The 23,586-nt window shown below is 39.2% G+C and overlaps 1 protein-coding gene across 5 annotated transcripts in view; it reads right to left on the bottom strand.

Moving 5' to 3' along the window:
- Positions 1 to 23,252, bottom strand: part of NFIB (nuclear factor I B) — a 434,847-nt gene extending 411,595 nt beyond the window's left edge. For 2 of the 5 annotated variants that reach the window (XM_054583168.1, XM_054583166.1), the window contains exon 1: positions 23,106 to 23,251. In XM_054583168.1, the coding sequence (XP_054439143.1) occupies positions 23,106 to 23,201 (96 nt within the window). In that variant the 5' untranslated portion in view covers positions 23,202 to 23,251. Of the gene's footprint in view, positions 1 to 23,105 lie in introns of all 5 variants that reach the window. The other 3 variants (XM_054583174.1, XM_054583172.1, XM_054583171.1) reach the window with 2 other exon arrangements.
- Positions 23,253 to 23,586: the final 334 nt, after the last annotated feature.

The following is a 23,586-nucleotide window of genomic DNA, read 5'->3' on the forward strand; positions in this document are numbered from 1 at the left end:
ATGTTTATTGATGCCTGAAAGTGGCCTGAGAAGCTAAAGCACCTGCCCAAAATGCCCTCCAGAGCCAGGAAATCTAACAGAGTGAGTTGGCAAGAGAGTGGTACAAAAACTCTTCTGCTCAAACCCCATGGAATTCCACACAGTCGAGAAATCAGTTCCTTATAAAATGTGTATGGATGTTGCCTATGTATTCTTCACACAACAGGTGATTAATAAATGTTAACTCTCCCCCCTTTTCCTCTGCTTCATCATAAATACTGGTAGACAGTCCACATCCTTTCCCAAATGGGAAGCACAGGAAGCTTGAGCTGCAGCATTTCACTTTCTGGGGCCTTTTCCAAGGACACTGGGCGAAAGCAGTAACTAGAGATGGAGCATGAAGTCTTGCCCTGTTGCGGGTCACCATCTGAGACCTGGGCCAGGAGCTGCTGTAGGGGCAGGTGAACTACCAACATGGACCTCAGGTACTGCATCCCCAGACCCCACAGCCACCTGCCCCTGGCAGGCCTCTTCAACAACCTGGACTCTTTATTTGTCCTCAGAAAGGATCAGTGGGATTGGCTAGTCTGGTCTCTTCTTGGAAGCCGCTTTACACCGCCTCTAGGACCTGGTAGACAGAAGGGTGTGGCTGGGGGAGGAGTGGGAGCAGCAAGGGCAGGGGCGGTGGAGCTTGACCAGCTTCAGCAGCTGCCGCGGGGGCCAGCCTGGGGGTCAAGGGGCCGAAGTTCCTCAAGGGCTTGCCCCCTGATGCCCACCAAGATATGTGACATGAGCAAGGAGCCACAGAAGGAAGTGGTAGATTTATCATTAGTGAGAACACGTGGCAAAGCTGAAACTTCTCTATAATGTAAATAACGTTTTTAGTTGTGTTTTTTAAAGCAGTGCTGCTAGAACTCTGGGTTATCTAGTATCTCCATAGAAAACTGGTATCATACAAAGAGGCAATACAAAATAGTCAGCCGAATATGATGAAAAAGTATTATTGATACATGCCAGATCAAAACACAGTGTTATTTTTCTGGATTTTGTGAGGTTTGTGGTCTGAATCAACAAAAGTTTCTAATTTGGTATGCTTTCTTTTCCTACTCAAAACCACTATTTATGTTCATACCTAATTTTGTTCTTGCAATATTTTATTCTATTATTGATATTTTATTATATTTTTACAAAGGGTCCCCAAACTATGTGAATTTTAGATCCTACAAACTGAATATAGCTGACTTCCCACCTCATATTACTGTTAACATAAGCCTTGCATTTTCACTCTGATCATTTTCCATGTTGGTTGGGGAGGGGGAATTTGCCTGAAGAGGGTGGTTTTAGTTGAAGATTCACCCTCTGAAATGCAGGGGCCCTCTGCCCATATGGAAGATCTGGCATAACCCAGCCATGGATGTGCTCAAGAGGATGGAAAGATTCCCCGAAGTTCAGACCTTTGGTGAGGAGTAATTTGTCTCTTGAAAGAGCGGATGGGGTGGGGGGTACAGGCTGCTGCATGAAGTTCAATGGTCATGTCTCCTAAGTCTTTCGTGAAAGGAAATGGGAATAACTCTACACTTGGTAAAAATGAAACATAGTTAGAGGAGATTATTTTTAGAGAAACTGTGAAGTAAAATAAATACAGAGAGATGCAACAAGCACATTCATTGAAATGTTGAATATGTCAATTCGTTTATTCTAAATTGCCTTACCCTTACCATTTCCTATTTCCATTCCTCATTCTCTACCCCTGGAAATAATAAAGGTTTCAAAGTAAAACACAAATTTTTCCTTGAACAAAATTACAACTAATTTTGCTGTAACTTTGGAGAAGGTAAGGGAGGGCGCTTAGAAGAAAGGGGAGAAGGAAGTGTTTTCTGGAAAGGTGGATTGGGGTGGTAGTTGCTGATAGAAGGACAAGCACATGGGTTTGTTAGGTCTTTGAGGAAAGAAAATAAAGAGGCTCGAGTTCTAAAACTCACACTTTGCATGGAGGAGGGAGAAAAAGGAACCATCGGAACAAGCGAGGGCACTCCATCTCAAGAGACAAATGCTCCAAAAGCTGACCTGCCACCCACACACAATTCTTGGGGATGTTTGCCTCCGTCTCACAAGCTGCCTATGAAATGGGCAGGTGACAAAATATTCTTTTCTTTGTGACACAGGTTAGGCACAGAAATCCAAACAGTCTGACATGCGTATAATGCTTGTGTAGTAAGGTAGTGATCAGTCTCATGGGGGGCAGCAGGTGGCTCAGCGGGCCTGGATCGGGTTGTCTGCCCAGAACCTCCTCTCTCGTTTCCCCTGGAAACTGCCCCTCCTCATCCATAAATATCACTGGGGAAATTTCGCTGGAGTACGTCACCTCATCCTTTTAGAAATTGTTAATTGGTCTAGGGGTGAGGGTGATACCCAACAAAATCTAATCAGAATCCTTCCCAGCAGCTTAAATAAAATCTAGAACCAGCACTGACAGTTCCTCTTGGATGTTGAGAGTGGCAGACATGAAGTCCAGGAGGCGCCGGGCCTTGTGACCCCTCTCACAGGGAAAGTCTCTCTGCGGCCAGTGGGAGTGAAGTAAACACAGTCGCCAGGATGCAAGCCCGAGCGAGAGCCGGGTGGTAGGTGTTAGGCCTCTGTTTCCAGCGTGGCCCAGCTGTGTTCCTCTCCTTCCTTCACTGTGGCTCTTCCACATTTCCTGGGATTCCATGAACCACTAAGGCTCCCTATTGTCTGCACTAGTTCAGGCTGTTTTGGGTCACTTGGAATGAAAGGGGTCCGATCTGGCATGCAGCTTAATTAAAATATTTGCTTAGCTGAGAGTTAAAAACTTTTTACTTCAACCATGTTCACAAACTAAAGCTTATTAGTTTGGTTTCCCACCTTAAAAAAAAAAAAAGGAAGATACTAAATATAACAACTCTTTCTTTGATGATTTAGTATTTCCTCAAGGACAATATTTAGCACATCAGTTATTTAGAGCAGTGAGGGCGAAGGTGTAAGTAACACAGACATCCTGACCTCAGGGAATAGAATAGATATTGCTTAAAATAAATATTTCAAAGGAATTGTTTTCTTGAAACAATTTGATTCACTCAGCAAGCATTTTTCCTCAGAGCTTTATTGTGGGTCGGGCACTGTTCTTAGTGCTGGCGATATTATCAATCGGCAAAACAGACCTTGTACAGCCTATATCCTAGCCTCTTTTTCTTATAGGAGTCGATCAGAAACTTTGTGGATCATTCATTCATTCATTTTAAATCCTCATCCGAGGATATGTTCATTGATTTTAGAGCAAGAGGAAAGGCGAGAGAGAGACAGAGAGATAGAAACGTGGACGTGAGAAACATCGATCGGTGCCTCCCATAAACACCCCAGCCAGGGATCAAACCTGTAACCTAGGAACATGTCCTGGCCAAATTAAAAACCCACAACCCTCTGATGTGTGGGACAACACTCCAACCAACTGATCCACCCAGCCAGGGCTCCAGCTAATTTAGAATGCCAGCTAGTAGTGTGCTAATTAATTTGGAAGTGTAGGCACCTTTGCTAGTGGCCAACCGCACATGTTCTATGGAAGGTGAATGATGACAATCCCCTCCCACCCACTCTTCCCACCAAAGATAATATGGCAAAAATTAGTTCCTTAAGGTCTATCTGTGAAGAACATACCATTGTACCATTTTTTGCCTCTGCTAAACTGGCCCTTAATTCATCAAAAATTCAATGGTAAAAACTCATTTCCCACCTCCTGTTTTCTCCAGTACACCCTGAGTCATATTTTTATCAATGTCCCTGATGCCACTGCATCACGGGCCAGTAAAAGTCTGCTTGGCAATTTCCAAATATATATAATCTGCACTACAGAGCGAGTAAATGCCTCAATAGTACCATCCCCACCTCCCTTCTTTTGCAATTTATTTCCTTGGGTCCGATCTGGAAGTCATTCTGTTGGTAAAAGGCCAGGGGATGATGACACAACCCTCCCGCCGCTGAAGCACCAAGGCAAACTGTAGCAAGGGAAGAGTCGGAAGACAGAAAGCCACAGGAGCCAGCCCCCATTGAAAATAGCCTTCCCTGGTGAAAAAATAGCAGGTGCAGGCCGTTTTCAGAGCATTTTTGAAGCAGCAGCTTTTCTTCACAATGGAGCTTATAGAAACTCATTTTATTCTGAGATGTGGTCAGTTCGAGCTTAAGACTTTGAATTACCTGCAATTGGCAATAAAAGCCCCGATGGAAGAAAGCAGTACTGTATCTTAGTGCAGATAGACAGGCACTGCACAAAAACCCCAGAGGAAATAGGAAAAGACAGAAAGGTGTCCGATGAGAGACCAGAAAGCCACATAAGATAGGTTAGAGGCATTTTTCTTTGATGCTGTTGACTAAAGTGCAAGTGTATGTTTGCAACAAAAGTTCTGTTTATTTTAAACCAGTGTCTTGGAGAAGAAATTGGGTATTAATATCAGAACCACACATGTAGTATTTGTAGTTCTTGTGCCTATAATGTGCATTATAATGTGCATTACAAAGGAAACTGTGTATAGATTTACTTCCATAGAACAAGCTAATCTCTAAATTCATGTCTGAGTCTTTTTTATCAGTTAAAAGACAAAGACATTTTTTCCCATTGTGTATAGCTGCAGAATTCAGAAAAGCACGATAAAACAAAAATCACATTGTAAAAAAAAACAGTCATCTTTATCCCATTGTTGAGAAATAACCACTGTTAAATACTTGGTGTGTATCTTTTCAGCCTTTGTTTCTATGGTTTTCTGGTTTTTTCTCAGTTATGCTACCACAATACTGAATTTTAACCTTTGTTTTCCCTTCTTGGTAGTCTATAATGAAGATTTCCCCTACAGCATTAATATTTCAGATGATTCCAGCTTTCACAATGCTGCTTCAGTTTCTTGTAATTAAATGTATGTCCCCCATCAGGGTAATTTCCTCAGTGAATTGCTAAATCAAAAGATGTGCCAGTTTTAAAGGGAGTTTTTGGTAAATATCACCTATCTGTTTCCAAAGAGTTAGTGCTGAGCCTACCAATTTATACTCCCAGCAGCAATGTTTGAAAGGGCCTCTTTCTCCTTTCAACACTAGGAATCACCCATTTTTTACCAGTTATATAGGGAAAACAATTTGCCTACTATTTAAATTTCTTTGAATGTGAGTAAAGAGTTTCCTATGTATTCATAGACTTTTTGAATTCTTTTTGTGTTGTACTGCTTCTTTACATTTTTCATAATTTTCTAGTATTTTAAAATTAATTATCTTGTATAGGAATCTTTATCTTTTCTAGTACACAAACTTTCCATTTATTTTTTAATTTACATATATAAATTATGTTTATATAATACACTTATGTAATTATATATAACATAAATATATTTATATTATAAATAAAATATATAATATATATTTATATTATAAATAAAATATATATTATAATATATATTTAATATATAAATATATTTATATATACTTAATATATAAATACGTATGATTATGTATTTATATATAATATAAATGTATTACTATATAACATATTTCTAAAACATTGTACTTATATATAATATAAATATTTTATATAATTAAGCTTATTGACCTTCCATAATAGATCTCTACATATTTATGTTAGTTTTCTCTTTTTTTCTCCTGAAAGGATCAACTCTTTATTTTTATCCTATTATTTTGCTTTTTTATAAATCATTAATTTTTTCTTTAAAAAAGAAAACTCATGTTCCCACTCTCCTTAGGTATATTTTGTTGTTTCATCCCCATCTTCTTATGTAAAGGTTAAATTCACTTATTCTCATTGTAAATAAAAATAGACATGAAAAATAATGAAAAGCCATAGTTTTTCCTTGATTATGATTTTGACCAAATTCCATAATTAGATACTAAATACAGCACACTGGTGAAAAATGCAAATTCTGAAAACAGATTGTTATATCTTAAATCCAGCTCCCTTACTTATTCTCTGTGTGGCCTTGAGAAAGTTACTTGACCTCTTCGTGCCTCATTTTGTTTAAGTGTAAAAGGGAGATGAAAATACTTGAAGATTTTCAAGGGGATTAAATGATATAATGTACACAAACTAATTATAATTGGCACATAATAAGTGCTGAATGAGCATTAAGCTACCTTTTTATTTCTAAAAGAAATCTGTATTTTTAATTTGAATCCTATTGACCAGTTATTCATTCTTTAATAATTTTTAATTAATTGCTAGTTTCATTGTACTACAGCTAGAGAATTTGGCCAATAAAGCTTATGACAATGTAGCTTTTATAAAAGATGAATGTGGAACATAATTACATTTATTGAACATTATTAGACATTGTATTGATGTGGTTGGTTGTTTTCAGAGCTCTAATATGGGAATATTGGAATCTGATACATGTTTTTCTCTTATTCAATTCTGCAATTCCTCCACTAAGATGCTATACTAAAATTTCTTATCTATCTTATTTTTCAAGTGCACATACTCAAGTACACGTGCATGAATGCATCCATGCACACACACAGATATCCACCATCTTCCTGGGTTTGCACACCTGCTTAGATCTCCTTCAAAAAGTAGTTTAAAGAAAACAGGAGGAGGATATTATGGAATTACTTAGGTATGAAACAGATATTCCTAATATTTCTAGGTTCATTTTCAGAAGAAGAAATGGTTTTCCCATGGGGTTTTTAAGTGACTTAACAAAGAAGGGTTCCTGGTCTCTAAAGTTAATTCTAGGGTGCATTTCTCATTTTTAAAAAAACCTAAAAATGAGATAGGGAATAACTGAATGAGATATTGGTCAAGTCTTGGTACCCATATATAAAGGACCCATGGACAAAGCCAAAGTGGGGAAGGACTGAGGGTGGGAGGTGGGGGTGGGTGGGGCAGGGGAAAGTGGTGGCGGGAAAATGGAGACAAATGTATTTGAACAATTAAAAAAAAGACTTAGTATTTACTTCATTTAAGCCATGGCTGATGTGGTCTACTCTGTTGTGTGCTGAAAGGTCTTTCTCAGCTAAAATATCCTTTCTATTGGTCTTCCTGATTCCTTTCCTAAAGGCACTAGTTCTCATTCTTGGCACTCATTTTTAACTGGGCAACTTTAAAATATTTATGGATGCTTGCTCCCACCTCAAACATTGAATCAAAAAGAGGGGGCTTGGACATTTTTTTAAATGATCTTCAGATGATTCTAGGGTATAGCCATGGTTGAGATCCACTGGGCTAAGAAGACAATGGCATATTTAAGACACCGCCCACAATTGTAGCTATTAGCTTTGAGTCATCTTCCAGTTTAGCAGAGAATAGAGAGGATAGGCTATGGGATGGATACAGTCAGGAAGGTTTAGTAAAAGCCCGGATTCTGGCAACCTAGTCAGAGGACAGAGCTGCACAGTGAAGCTGGAAGAGCCAGTGAGCAGCTGTGGCTAAGGAGGGCACTTGTGAGGGGGCAGGGCGGGCAGAGAAAAGATGTGGGGACAGGGGCAGGTCAAGGAAGCGGGTTGCAAAGAGAGGAGGGGAAACAATGCTAATCTCTTTGCAGGGTCTACAGTGGACAGGACACTGCGCTAAGCCTTCTGCAGACATGAGCTCGCTCAAGCCTCACAACCACACTCTAAGACAGGAGCTATTTTTCCCATGTGAAAAATGAGGAAACTGAGACAGCCATTACGTAATTTTCCACTAAAGGCAGTAGGTGAGGTGGATTCGAATCCATGCCCGTCCCTCTACCAAGCTGACTCTCGTGTGGTGCCAAGGACTCTATCTTCCATAGACCTCTTGGGCCCAGGAACATGAGTTGTGACAAGTTCTCAGTGTGAGATTTATTATGCTTCTAACTGTTCAAGACCTGGTATCTTCTACACCAGCTCTTCTCAAATTATAATGAGTCTATGCCTCTCCCGGGAATCCCGTGCAAATGCAGATTCTGTCTCAGTGTGTCTAGGATGGAGCCTGAGATTCTGCATTTCCAACAAGCTTCCAGATGATGCCAAAGCTGCTTATACCCAGACTGCTCTTTGAGTAACAAGTTCCTATAGCTTGCTACCCAGACCCTCACGCATTAGGAGATCAACGCCTGAACCACAGTCCAGCTTCCGCAAGCAGCTTGGCTAGCCTGGACATCCAAAGTCATGTCTGCTAATGGCTGCTCAGCTGGCTTCCCACCAGGGGAGAGGGCTCAGATTGCTCATCTGTCAAAAGGAAAAGCCAAAGCCATTGGCCAACACCTGCTCTGAGCCCTCAGGAAGGCAGTGCTGAATTTAGCCACACATCAGCTGAGCTGTGGAGAGACAGGATTTACAGGCAATTGCTGCAACCACACTCCGGCACAGGCCCCAGTGCACAGCCTGTAAACAATTCTGTTTATGCCAAATTGCTGGACCTGGGAAATTGCAAGGAAAACAGCTAACCACCAGGAGGTGGGGGTTGGGATCTTCTTATTATTTTTTAAATCAGTACATCATTTGCGGTCTATTACCATGACTTTCAGATTTTACCTGGTGTTTGGGCTTTATGGGAGTATTTCAAACTTAGAAGTTTAATTCTATATTCCTGTCTCTTTGATCATAAAAACAAAGGCACTAACTAACCAATAACTTCTTACTCCACGACAGAAAGAGATGATATTTCTCCCTTATCTAAAAAAAAAAAAAAAAGGCTTGGCTCATTCTAAAAAAAATTAATCACCCTATCTTTTACACATTTAATCTCCCTGGCATTGCAAGGGAAATTATCTGTTCCGCACTTGAATCAAACAAAAAACAAGTCCATAGGCCTGGTCCTTAATCTCTCTTAGTTTTCTTCTAATTAGATGCAATCTTTTTCCAATACTCTAATTAATACTCGCACATTAAATATTAGGGCTTGTAAGAGAAAAATCATCTGTAATATAGTTGCATCAAGCCAAACAGGATTTTCAAGCTCTTACCCTTAATCTTTCTTTCAATTTTCTGCCATTTAGAAACAATTTTTTCCCTAACACTCTAATGAATGCAAATGATATTCGTGATTAGTTAGTATTATGCTAATCTGAGCCTGGAATTTACCTAAATCTGCATGGTGTTGTCTGAGCACCAGATTGCTTTGGGTTTCTGAGGAAAATTACATTAGCCTGCCAGATGTACAAAACATGATAGAGTAGAAATCTGAGCAAATAATCAAGATTACATTAGTTTTGTTTCTTAATGAACAACTGTTGGCATTAGGGATTACAGACAAATTATGGTTTTCCTCTCTGAGCTCAAGCAGCTAAGCAGCTGTTGTGAAGGTCCCCTTTTCCTGACTACCCCTAAATAGATTGAGAGCCACTAGGGCAGGGGAAAAGCATCTAAAATTTCACATAATTTAATTTGTTCCATTACAAAGTAATCATCACTCCGAGGCCCCACAGCTAACCTCCAAATTTCCCCCCACCCACCTCTCTCTGGAATGTGGGAGCAACTCAAGTGAGTATCTGGAGCAGAAACTCAATGTGTTTTTCTTCTCTCCCAGCCTGGAGGGCTGTGGGTTACATGCCTCCCAGGCGTACCTGCGCTCTGTACCCTTCGGGCCACTTGCCAAAAGGGTGCCTGCCTAATTCCTGCTACTTGGGTGACACAGATGGAATGCTGCTGATAAGGATTATGTAGGTAACACAGTACATCTGGCTGCAGCCTAATAGGCTGGGTAAACCAGAAACTTGCAGAACAGCAGCCATCTGAGCTTAGACCCTTGTCCTGTGTTATTTGATCTATGTCTGTGAAGTTTCACTATAATGAAATCCTTGTCCTGCAGTGGATATGTGGAGTGTGGCAGGGTGATGGTGGAGGAGGTATTGGTGGTGTATAGGTCGGGATGTTTTAAAAGCCCACGGCCCTGTTCCTGCACATTTTTTCTTTACCTCAATCAGCAAAATAGCAGGGCTTTACTCTGGATTTTTCTGCTCAATTTAAGTGCCCTCACTTACAGCATGATACATTTTTCTATGTTCTCTCTTGCTGCTGGGCCTTTGTGCAGACAGACCTCTCTGAAGAAATTAATATTCTCCCCTATTATTTGAATCTGGAGAAAGTATACCACCTCCAAGATAGATTTGGTACCTCTCATATCGTTACACGACAGCCAATATCTCTCCAACAAAGGACTTTTCACATTGTATCCTACACTAGACATAAGCCCCATGAGGAAGAAAATGAATTTTGCCTTGTTCATACGCATTTTTTTTTGTAGATGCTCTATAAAAATTTGTTGACAGAATGAGTAGATTTATGTATTTGCAAATGTGGTGTTAATAGGAAGGAAAAGGTTTGGGTCTATATAAAACATTGTAAAGATGGATGATCTAAATAAGACATAGCAACTAGGTCCATCAACAAAGACATTTATGTTTTGTATAAAGACTAGGGACCTGTCCACCCAAGGTCTTACGTTTTGGGGCAAGATAAGTAATAAAGGACAGCTGCTTATGTTTATGGACACACAGCTCTTGGCTTTCTCCAGCTAGCTGAGCACAGCTGCCTTGAAATGGAACTTCCCTGCTTGTCTCCTGTACCTGCCTCTATGATCATTCCCTACCAACCGAGAGGCCCATGGCTGGTAAGAATCCTAGTGAGCAGCATCAGCCACTTCTCAATCTATAGTTTATATTCTCCAGCTCTCTTCATGATCCAGTAAACAGTGGTGGGATCAGGGATGAACTGGTGGAATAGAAGGAATAGGCTAGAACGGGAAAGAGGAAAAAGACAAAGGTGTCTGTTGACATCTACCTTCAATCCTAACCCTCAACCACCACTACTCTGTCCTGCAGTTTCTGGGCTTAAGAGAGCAATGAGATGAAATCCAAGAGGGAGGAAGATGGAAAGAAGGGGAAATCAAGTCACAGATGTAGGAAAGTTGCAGGACTACTTCCTCTCTTCCTTGCCAATGCTGGGAAAATGAAAGAGAAAGGAGACGGGGAAGAGGGAGGAGCAAATGGTACCCACCGCCCCTCTCCCACCCTCTTTGCACTCTCCAGGGAACTCAGGCCACATGGCCAATTCTCAGCCCCACTTCCTGGTCTAGAGCAGTGGGGTCTACTCTCAGTCACTTGAAGATGAAGGAGTCCCTCTCCTCGCTGAGAAAGGGGCTGTTGGAAGGAGGAAGTGCCCTTCCCCTGGTGTGGAAAGGTACCATGTTCCTGTCTCTGGTTGTCTGGATCCATTATTGCACCTGGTACATTATGGTTGCAGTCATTTCTGATGGGTTCTTTGAGGACCTACTGCACATGTTATAAAATTTCCAATGACTATGTGGTCTTTGGGAGCACAAGTCAGTTTTAAGTTGTGTGTATGTTTGGGGTCCGTCTATGAAAAGCTGGCCTGACTTTGTTTAAAAAAATATATATTTATTATTCAATATACTACCATTAAATATTGATATAATTTATAAATTGTGGGTGCAAAGCACTAATGATGGGCTGTGAAGCCAGAACTTAAGCCAAGCTCAATCTCATTCGACAAGTCTTACAGAATCACCCCTGAACAATGGCGCTGGAGTGGAGGTTGGAAGGAGAAATTGAGATAGGAAACGGAAGGCTAAGATGTGATGTGTCCTCCAGAAATTTGTCATTGAGTTCAGAAAAAAATGAAATAAATGACAGTAGTAATACATAGACAAAAATGGACAGGAGCTCAAAATCTAGGAGAAACTGCTGTGTCAGAGCAAATGATAAGTGAAGCCCTCCTGGAACTCAATTGGCTTAGCTCGTCCTAAAGACACTGATCTGACTGCTAAGAATCATTTCCCTAACATGCAGTTTCTGGGTTGTTTTGGTTTTTTTTTTGAGGGGTGGGTGTTTGGGGGTTTAACCTTTTTGTGTTTCTTTTTTCCTTATTTGTAGACCTTATTTATTGTTAAGCATTTTATTGTAAAGCATTGTAATTACATTTCATTTGCAATTAACAGTTAATATTAACATGAAGATTTGCTATATACTGGGCATAGTGCTTTTTATATATAAATTAACTCACTTACTCCTCATAAAGCAGATCCTGCTACTATCCCTGCATATAAAAGTTGAGGAAACTGAGGCACAGAGAAGTTGTCACTTGTCTAAGTTTATCTAACTGGTCAATAGAATATTGGTGATATGAATCCAGGTTGTCTGGCCTTTGAAGGCCAGATTATTAACTATGATGCAATTCTGACTCAGTATAATCTGAAACACCCTCCAAAAGCTATTTTTATATCCTATGCTCTCTTCTATTTTAATTTTAGCTGCCCTTCAGTTCTCTAGTTTATAAAGAGTATAAAATACAAATTGATGAAAAATATAATATTTCCATATTCAACTTTTCAGTATTGTTGCAAGAATTAAGTGAGATACTATATACGAAGTCCCTAGCAGAGAGCCCGGCACATGGGAGTGCTTATTAGTTGGTTGCATCTGAAAAATGCTATAACTCACAGTTTATTAAGTGCAACATGTTCAGTTAATTTTGAAATCTTTCAAAATATAGGATGGGGGTGCAAACATAACCAAAGAAGTATATTTTTGAAAAATCTTGGAAACCGTTACCTTAGTGATTCCTAAATGCTGCCTATTGGCTGAGAGATTGGGATATTTTCCTATTCCTTGCCGGAGGAAATGGCTTTGGCCAAAAACTTTTAAATGCTCAATAATTATTTGCTTTACCCATTGACAGTCCTTTGGCCAAGAGTTAAGAGAACATTAATCAATACATCAGCAATATTTTCTTACACCATGCTATTGTTTGGAATTCTCTAATGGAACTTAAAAAAAAGCCAATCTGTTGCAAGCAAATGTTTTCAAGGCATCTGATAAGAAAAGCACATGTGAGGAAGATAAAGTGAGGAGAAACATCCCAAACCAACAGAATGTGGCTGGGCTGCTGGGTCTGAACTGATTGATTGATTTGTTAATTAATTTATGATGGCGCAAAAATAATTACAAGCTACTGTTTGTCAGCCAAATCACTTGTGATGAAGTCAAAGGTTCACATCTGTGTGCATGTCCCAAGGATCAATGCATCAAATTAGCTCTGTTGGCTCTTTTCCCACTAAAAGCTAACATGTGTCATCAATATTCCAGCATTTGTGTGTGTAAACTAATTGATTGAACATTCATGCTACATTAACATGTGGTTTGTATTATATGGGGTACCATTTATAAACATCTTTGGTGCCAGAAAAATGAATAGACTCACCTAAGATAATTAATATCTTATTGGAAAAATAAAATGGCAATTTAGTGTTATTCCTTCTACTTATGGATAAAAAAGCATTGCTGTCTCTTCAAAAGGCTTGGTCATTATTGTATTGCATAGAACATACAGTAAGTCCTCACTTAACAGCCTCCAGAGGGTCTTAGAAACTACGACACAAGCAGAATGAGGAATAATGAAGCCAATTTTGCCACAGGCTAATTGAGATAAACAAGAGTTAGGTTCCTAGGGTGTATTTCATCACCAAACTTCTAAATAAAGACCCAACACACTTCTAATATTCCACACTGAAATGAATGTGAGCTACACATACATTTAAGAAAGATGAATAAAGAAAACAAGTAAGATAATTTTTCCAACCCCATTATTTTAGTTCAGGGTCGCAGGCGCTCAAAGCCTGTCTGAGCAGCTCAGGGCACCAGGCGGGGACCCACCCTGGACAGGACGCCCTTCGGTGGCAGGGTGCAGCGCAGCCGCCCTCACTGGCACTGGGGCTGTTAGACACTCCCGTTCACCTCACACGCGCATCTTTGGGAGGAAACCAAAGAACCTGAAGAGAACCCTTGCAGACATGGAGAGAACGTGCCAACTCCACACAAACAGTAGCCCCGGGAGAGAATCAATTTTTTTTTTTTCCTCCTCAGCATTATAAGGAAGCAACGTGGAACAAAGTGACATTATTCAAGGGCGTGCTGTATTCTATAATTCCACCAAGGTGCAAATCTGTGGAAATTTTACAGAGAAGGTGAAAGAAGTTTGTGTGAGGTTGTTCAGGGCTATAAAGTGCCGCAAACTGCCCGTGATTCTAGGAAATCAGTGTTTGTTTTCCTCCGCAAGGAGTGCTACAACACATATAATGTAATGTTTCGTCTCAAATCCTCCCACCTGTACCTGCCCAATGTCCAAATTCGAGAAATGCAAGTTTAGTTCCCTCTGCATAACGTCCCCCAGGTTAGCTGTCAGCATCAGCATTAACCTTGAAATCAGGTAAGAGCGGCTATAAACACCTTCAAGCCACAGGCTCTGCTTGGAAGGGTGAACAATTCCTCTGGTTGAAGCAGTGACTGGAGTGTTTGGGAGCAAAAGTAATGATCCACAATCAATTTTTTCTCTCATGTCTCTACTACCATTTCACATTAAAATATCCAAAAAGAAGCGGGGTCGGGGGAGGCGGGCTAGTAAACGAAAGCCGTTGCCACACCACTGGTTTCTGCTAGATGTGACAGCACGTCTTACAGACAGGGGTAGTAGCTGGCTAAGAGGGCTCTAAAAGTTGGCAGGGGATTTGAGACTTTTCTCCCCAGGGAAGAGGGGACACAGAAGTAGGAGTGGGTGACCCTCCAGGCTCTCCAGGCTGGGCTGCAGAGTCTATGACGCTGGAGAATTCAGCGCTGGCATCGGCCGCGATGGTCTCGGTTTTCATTCCGACACCGACTTACACTAGTTGAAACAGGGCCTAGTCCAAATAGATGGGGGTTTTTTTTTCCATTTTATGTCCTCAGAATCACTTAGAAGCAAATACTTAACATATGCCCGAGTGCCTTCCTTTTCACTTTCCCAGAGACCCATGTTCCTCCACGTTCCGCCCACTTCCTTTTAGGTCTTCGCTATTCCCAGCCTGTTCCCCGATAGCCTCACCCGAACACCGAATGTTAAAATGCCAGTCCCCACCAAGGTCTTTCTCAGCATTGCAATCAAGGTAACCCACATGGAAAATAATTGAAACCTTAGACGAAAAATAACCTCTTACAGGAAACTTAATCAAAAATAAGAAATCAAACCAAAAGCTCACTTATTTCAAAGTCACCTTGCTTTGGTCATTTATCCCCCAAGACACATTAGTCTTTTTCAGATTCTCTAGCTTATCCTACCCCTGAAAGGTCTTAGTCACTATGCCGCAGGGAGAATTAAGAAAGTCGGGGATGATGGTTACTGATGAAGATGGTTTCTTGCCTGCTGCCTTGCCCCGTGGTAATAGTTATGAGCCTGTTTGCTTGAAGGGAAATACCAATTTGCTGCTTTTGCTTCTGGGCCTTCATCCCACTCTCAGCCTCAGATTGAAAGGTTGCTGCTAATTTCACCGTAATTCCTATATGCTTCTAACTCATTTAGATTTTACCTTGAATCGGGCAGGGTGGTGATCCATAACATGCGCCGCAGATCAGCATCCTATCATCATTGACCGACTCAGGACTGGAGCACCCTTTGAAATCACTGTCTCCATTAATAAAAAGGGATAGCGACAGCCTCAATGCATCTAATAGTTATTCAAGTAGGGCCTTTTATGTGCAAAATACTGTCTAACTTGATAAATAAGACCTGGTCCCCATCCTCTTGAGGCTTATAATTTTGGATGCACATCTGAGCAACTAAATAACACAAGACAAATCTTATATCCATACATAATAAATGTCATATAATAAAGTAGGTTCATTTGTATTGGAACATTTGTACAGCCTATATACCACATCAAAACATATCAAACATGTTAAAGTGCTTTAGTTTAAATACTTGCTGATGATACTGATACCTCTAACAATCCTGAAAATAAAAGGAAAAAAATCCTACTTGGAGAATAATGTGCTGTCCATTATATTATGTGATAAGCTAAATTTTTCTCATTATAATACATGCTAAGTATGAGTTAAAATAATAACTTCATCAAAAATTATTATAATTTCAGTTTTCTGAGGGAAAAGTAAAAGAACAAACTTACATCATTGAAAAATCAAAGAGACAAACTGCAAGATGGTAAGGTGGCATTTTGGAAAGTCTCCTTATTTCATGCCTTCCCATTAAATGTAAAAAAGGCAGAGGTGGGTTTTATCACTGCATCGCATGGATGTTGGTGAACTAGTAGTGCATTGTTATCTGAAGGATTAATCCCTCCAAGTTTAGCAGGAAAATTTGCGAAGAGCATCATATAACATTTGAGACAGCCAGCATTTTTCTCTGTGCCTGGTGGAAATTAACCATTATCTCATGCTCCAAAACACTGGCAAGATTCTGGGAAGCTTTCCTTCACCCACCCATGTTTAACACCAGCAGATAATAATATGTGTACCTTCAATTCGTTTTGCATTTTACAGTTTTCGAGTCATTTATTATGTATTATCTCATTGGAGCCTCACAAGAGCCCCATGAGGTAAACAGATATCATCAAAACCTGAAAATGGAAATGCTTTGCTTGCCAATTTCTTTCCAAAAAATTTCCCCCAGATGGCTTATGACTATAGCGAGTCTAATTGTCTCGAGGAAAGATGCATGGAATCACATTTCCAAAGAATCCAGCCACCGCCAATCCCAGAGCGGCACCATTTTCAGACAGAGCTTGAGGTTGAGCAAACCGGCCCGTTGAGCACACAGGGAGGGCTGGGCCTCCCCAAACGGTCAGGGTTGACCCCGGAGGGGGAGGCAGGTGCAGAGCAGGCCATGGAAAAACACCTGACCATGGTCACAAACTATGTCATAACCCAGGTCGTGGAATGAGTCTGTTGCTGGGTTCAAAGGGGAGGAGCAGACGACCTTTGGACTTGGCAGATTTCAGAGTTCTTGTGTCCTCTTCCCCTTCTATTAGTGGAGTCCACTTTATCAAGTTGCTTTAGCTGAATCCAGTGTCCTCATCTGTGAAGTGGGGCTGTTAATTCCTATTTTACTGATGCAAATTGCCTCCCAAAGTACCTGGCAAACACCGAGCAAATAGGAGGGCATCATAATCATTGATTTCTTTTACTCTTATAATCATTATATTTAATGTTTAAAACGCACTAACATGTAACATTAGCCATTGAACCTCACTAAGCACAAGGAGATACTTCAGGAGGCTTGGCTTTAAAAAAATCCACTATAATTTGAAATGGAAAATGCTGAATTTTTAGGACTCATTTCATGTGTGCGGTTCCCAAAAAACAACATATCAATTCATAAAGTTGACGTGATTATGAAAGCCCCATAGCAAGTGCTAGTTACATTCACTTAACCCATCTTGTGTGTTTCTGGAGTACCTACTAAGTGCTCAGACCCAAGCCTGTGGAAATAGACACAGCTTGTTTGAGCCCCCTTGGGTATGTGTCCTGAACTTGGTATTTACACTGCATTCACCAGGTGCCTCACCGACTCCGTCTCATTCATCCTCACGACAGGTTGGAGCGACAAGTAATGAGTATGATTATCTGCACTTTACAGCTGGCTCGAGCAGCCGTGAGAGGAGCAAATTCATTTGCCAGAGGTCACCAAATCTACATTTCCCAGGATTCAGCCCTGTGCTCATAAACATATCCATTATGTTATAACCTCAGAAAATGAACATAGTAGCGAGAAGTTAAAAAAATAATTGCTTTGTAAATAAAGTCATTTTTAAGAGAGGTGCTCAGTTAAAATTTATGTTAGAAAGTAAGAGAAACTGTTATTAAAGCTGTCCATTACATGATATGTTAAACCTGTCCCATTATAAAACATCCTAAGTGTAAATTGAAATAATAATTATTGTAACTAACATTTATCAAGTACTTTTTATACTCGTGGCCCTTTGCTAGACATTTAAAATGCAATAAAACTTAAAATGAATAAAGTTAGTGGAATATATATTATAGCTGCATATATTCCTTAATAGAAACTCTTCTGAAAAGAATTTTTGCATTGAAGGTGCATTATCCTGTCTATTTTACACATTAAAATGTAACAGAAGAAAGTAATTCTCTTTCACTAGCCTGATACATTTTCCTATAACCAAGCTCATTTTCTCAACCTCTCAGTATATTACAAATCATAGTACGCAAAGTGTCACAAAATAATCTGAAGGAATTTAAAAATCCCTAAAGGTAGTAACTGACATCATTCAGCTATGTTTCAGAAATATCCTATAGTTTCAATGACCTATACTGCTCACATCTTTCTTTGTTGACTAGCCTCAACACTGGAAACTCAACACCGGCTTTCCCATAGATAGCAAAGATAACACTCCTTGAGAACACGACCCTTTGCGTCCAAAAAAGAGCTGAAAATGAGGTAAGACGGGCACTTGTGTTTCCTTTCTCTGTGATTAAATTAACAACCATCTAATCACTATTAAGATGTAATCCAAAGGATATGTCCTCATCCAAAGTTTATGTGTTGCATTTGTTTTGCAAGCATGTAAGTGAAAATAAATTGTGGAAAATTAAATAAAAATCATTCACAGGCCAGAAGGTATCTTTGAAGAACATTAATGTATTTAATCATATCTCCCACATTGTTTATTTTTATTTAAACATGCTAGAATAGTATTACAAATGAAAATGCAGCACTGAAGAATATAGGTATGGAAGATGTGCAATTTAAAAAGGTGCAATCTATGAGAAAACTTGAAGTGTTAAAAAAAGCATTAACATTATTTACAAATGTTGAAATAATTTTTTTCACTCAGACATCGTCATCACTATTGTTGTTGTTTTATTACATGAGAACAGATATTTAATAAATTATTAGTTTTATCCACATCATTACAGGAGGTATCTTAGTAATTGTAAAGTTAATATTCACCTATGCAATTAAGAGCGTTGGAAAGGTGCATTAACTACCTTAGACAATGAGCAACAAATCTACAAATATAAAATCTACACATTTACCAGCATTACAGAGAAAAAAAAAAGAAACCCATTGCCTAAAGCACTGGGACCTGCGTTTGATTCCAGAAGGGAGAGAAAGCCTGTGCTGTCCCTGCACCTAGAACACTACATGGCACATAGTAAGTTCTTGATAAGTATTTGCTGAATGAAACAAATTTTATAGCTTCTGGAAATAGAGGTAATGTATAGACACCTCAGGAAACTAGTTGATGTGGCTGTTACCTGTACGGGGTCTATCCATTTCAGTTACATTTCTACATTCAATTATACTTCTAAAGGAAATAAAATTTGAAATTAAATAATATAGAATTTTGATTTTTAGATATATTTTTGCATGGTTCATTGATTTCCATAAAAGTCTAAACATGTTCATTAGCCTAGGCAAGGGTTTTCTCATACATATTTTTAGCATATTAATTAGACTGTTTAGGTACCCTTTTGCTTATAGTAACGTAAAATACAGACAACATATTTTAGTTTAGCATTTGTAAGAAAAAACATTAATTTTAGGACTCTTAGTTGAAAATAACTATTTTCAACTTACAGTAAACCTAAGTTCACCTCAACTTCTCAAAAACTTCAGAGAAATATTTGCCATAAAAACAGTCTCTTCAATGTTTTTGTACCTATATTGAAATTTGTTGTCAAATCATTTAATTAAAATTTGTAAAAGTATAGTATTTGATTTTTTAAAACAGCGGAAACAAAGGGATGAATTTGCCACCTTTTTAATATTGTCTTATACCAGATGACAAAACTACATAAGGTAGCTGTTCAGTATTTCAACACTCCAACTTCTCAAAAAGTAAATTTTTTCAAGAAAAATAAAAAGCAATTAAAATTGAATAGAATAATTGGTGCTTAATCAAGACTCACCTTTGTGCCTTAGATAGTATGCGATCCAGTTCAATTTTTATGTTTATATACCGTTTGTTTTTAATTAATATTTAAGAGATTGTGAAAATTCCAAGTCTCATAGACCGGCAATTTGTTTTTCAAATTAATTTTATAGCTTAACATTTAAATAATTATCCTTCATGATTAAGGTAAATTTACAAGTGTTCTGGCCTGGTTCTGATAGGATCAAAGGATTAGACTTATGAAATTCAGAGAAAAAAATGTCTGATGCATACTGGGTACCCTGATGTTCCAAGTAGCTAACAAAGACGTTCTAATAAGTCTCATGGAGAGCTTTAAAAAGCAGTACAAAATAGAATAGAGGACCCAAAATTTTATTTTATTTTCCAGTGGTTCAAAAGGAAACTAAATCATCATCGATAACCATTAATGAAACAGTGCTATTTATCTGATACATCATTAATGCCTACAAGTGGTGTTTTAAATAATGTGAAAGAACATCAGCACAACTCTAAATATAGCCAACCAACTGTAACTTAAGCTGTTCACATGATTTTTCCCTAAAAATAGTTACATGCAAAATAACCTAAAGAAGTAAAACATATGCATCATTTTAAAAACTGCATGTATGTAGATGATATTTAACATACACACACATACACACAAAAGTTTACTCTTCTTGTACTTGTTTATTTTTAGCTGTCTCAATAAAATGGTTTTCCTCCCTCTGTTTTAGTAAAACATGCCTATCTAGGAAGGAAAACAGATGTAGAATTGGACAACTACGTCTTGTTTGGGTTTTTTCCCTGTCAAGTAGAATTTATGATCATTGTCACACAATAAGAGAATCTAAATGAAACAGACAATAAGGCAGGAAGCAATTGCAGGATACTTTAACACTGCAGCTTTGGAATTCAGGATTTGGTTACTAAAATTTCATTTGATTAAACCAAATAAGGATACGATATCCTTTCTTACACAAAAACCCCAAAGTAATTGTAAAAATAAAAGAAGCAGTGTCATGGTGAGAGAAGAATCACAATAACCTACTTTGTAAAAACCTTAAAGCACCTTTTAAAAATATTCCTTCAATCCAAAATAGGGGAATGTCGGCAGAGCAGCCATCGTGCACTTTCCTCTCTCCCCATATATTACTAGTGAGAAGCACTCATTTAGTTTAATTAATTATGTTTTCCACAAAGCATCTGTCATTCCAAGTTTTCAATGACATATTAAATATCAATCTCTCAGACATTTTCCCCAAATTAACAAAATTTATTACAACCAAATTGTCCTTAATAAGAAACCTACATATCATTCATGTAACCTAATAAAGACTAACTATAAAAAAATTATGCAAAAATTTTGTACTTAACATTTTACCTCTGAACATGTCCCTGTACATATGCTGCATCCTCTCAGGCAATAAAATAATGTAATTTTAAAATATAAATAGCTCACACAAATCCTTAACAATAGTGTTCACAACACACTTCTCTTCAAAAGCTATGATCTCTCTGTGCAAAACTAGAATGATGAAATTTAACAGTAAAATATTTACAGTGATTATCTCACTGTACTCACATGGATCCCAATTTTCAAGTAAAAAATTTTAGAGTAAAACCTATGCCTTTTCCAACAGAAAATTTTTCAGTCAGTAAAAATACTGATTTTAAAACTCACTTCTGGCAACAGCCTAGAATAATAATAATTAAGACACAGAGTAACGATTAAAACATCACTTCTAGGTCCTGGTACAGTCACACCAAGCAAATCTTTTGTGTAAACATTTTGCAATATCTGTCAGTTATTTTGAGAGTTCATTGCACCCAGATACACACACAGTACTAAAGTCTAGTGGGAGATACAACCATAAATGAAAATCTGCCACTGTACAGTTTTATATCACTTTGGAGTAAAATGATTGAGAGAGAGAAAAAGGAAAGGAGGCAGGTGTCTGTCTCTCCTTGAGGAACTGGCCTTTCTTTCTGAGACAGTGCTCAAAACAGCAACAAGTAGCAGCGGCACAAAAGTTTCCCTGCAGCTCACACATCGCAGTTAATGAGTGCATGAGAAGTGCAGTGTGCGGTGCCGCCTCTCTGTGTACTGGGCTCTCAGGAAGATCCTAGAAGCAACAGCGTAACGTCCACCTTTCGAAAAACTCAAACACATTAGTAAGACACCCTCTTGCCCAGCTAGCAGTGCCAGGAGCCAGGGCTACACGGAAGGCGCTCCCTTCTGTCTGGGCATTGGGGGTGGGCTGACCACAGGGCTAGCCATACCCCTCCCCACCTAGAATAAAGTGCCCATTGTCTCACACTGTACTAATTGTGAGAAAACAGCCCTTGCAGTAAGCATAATAATTATCAAAGCAAGCGAGCAAAAGGACTCAAGGCATAAATGAAAGGGGCAGAAGGAAAGAAAGGAAGGAAGGAAGAAAGACAGAGCAGAAAGGAAATAAATGTTCAGATGAATTAACCCAAGAATGAATTTAATATTCATACTGAATGGTTGCCTGCAGATTTCCCCATTCATGTCACGACTATTGTGTACAAGAGTCCATTGTCCACACACCAGAAATCAGTAGATTGAAATTTTTCATGTAGCACTTTTTTGATGGGAAAGGTTCTCTTTCCCCAAACTACTGCCTCTTATCCCAGCATTCTGACTAAAGTAAGTTACGACTTCTCTCCTCCCAATATTATTTTTAAAGTTGAATCACAGGATTCATCAATGTCCTGAATTTTTATGCTTTTTTCCCTCTTCCCCAAATTTGCAGCTGAACAAATATGGGGATTAAAAAAAAGCAACAACAAACCCACACACATTTGCCCGACCAAAGAAAAATAATGAACTGAATATGCATATCCTCATTAACTAAATTTAATTACGCTGAGTGGCATAGTAATCAGTGGTTGCTCCAGTTACAGTATTCATTGAAAGGGAGGTGGATTCCAAATTAAGGCGAAGCGTGGGGGACAGTCGCATACTGATGAGGGAACCGCACACAACATGATACAATACACTATCAAAATCGTTATTCAGAGCAGCCGAAGAAAGAAGTACATTACTCTGTTTTAAGACTAATACAAGAACAATTAGCCAAGAAGGCTCCAGTCCCCCACTGACTGCCCCACCTCCATACACTTCACACCGGCCAGCCTGGGGCCGAGACTGTACCATTTGCATTTTTCTTTTTTTAAAAAAGTGAACAAAAACTCACACTGCCTTTCTTTGAAAAAAGAAGGCCTATGTCCCTGGCCACAATAGCAGGGAAATCCTATCTAGCACACTGGTGTGCGGAGGCACCCCAGGCTCCCACAACTTGAGCTTGAACTTTCCGCAGGCAGCGAACTTTACAACACGTGCATGGAACAATAAAGGAGGAGCTCAAAAGAAAGGAGGGGGGAGTTTTGGGGGTGAGTGGAAAAAATGTTATCAGGCTAAACTTACCATCCACCAGGTCCTGGCTGACATGTCATAACATAGCTGCCATTTTATGGAGCTGTCCGATGTTTTCCCAGCCATTATGCTGTCAGCAATCTTCATCAGATGCAGCTCAATGGAAGATAAGACACCTAATCAAGGAAACATCGGCGGTTGCTCTCTGGACTACATGTAGGCCAATCCTTATCACACTGCATCATGGGAAAGCTCCTGTATTAGCAGGAGGAACTGCAACCTCACAGATAGAAAGACAAGGATCAGTTCTTTTTAGCTTTTTTTTTTTTTTTTTTTTTTTTTTGGTCTGAAGGGATTGGTGAAAGTAGCTAGCGTTCTTTGTGTATCATGTGTACAAGAGTTAAGTATCTTGCAAGTGGGCGGCTAACTGCTTTGCTGGGCTATGCAGACTAAAGTTTATTTGCATTCTTCTCTGTTGTATATTGTTTGACATGGTCCATGGTCCTTGCTGAGCAGATGAAGGGAGGGGAGG

The sequence above is a fragment of the Pteronotus mesoamericanus genome, unplaced genomic scaffold (assembly GCF_021234165.1).
Source record: "Pteronotus mesoamericanus isolate MK-2021 breed Mesoamerican mustached bat unplaced genomic scaffold, CSHL_Meso_final contig_73, whole genome shotgun sequence".
NCBI classification, from domain to species: Eukaryota; Metazoa; Chordata; class Mammalia; order Chiroptera; family Mormoopidae; genus Pteronotus; species Pteronotus mesoamericanus.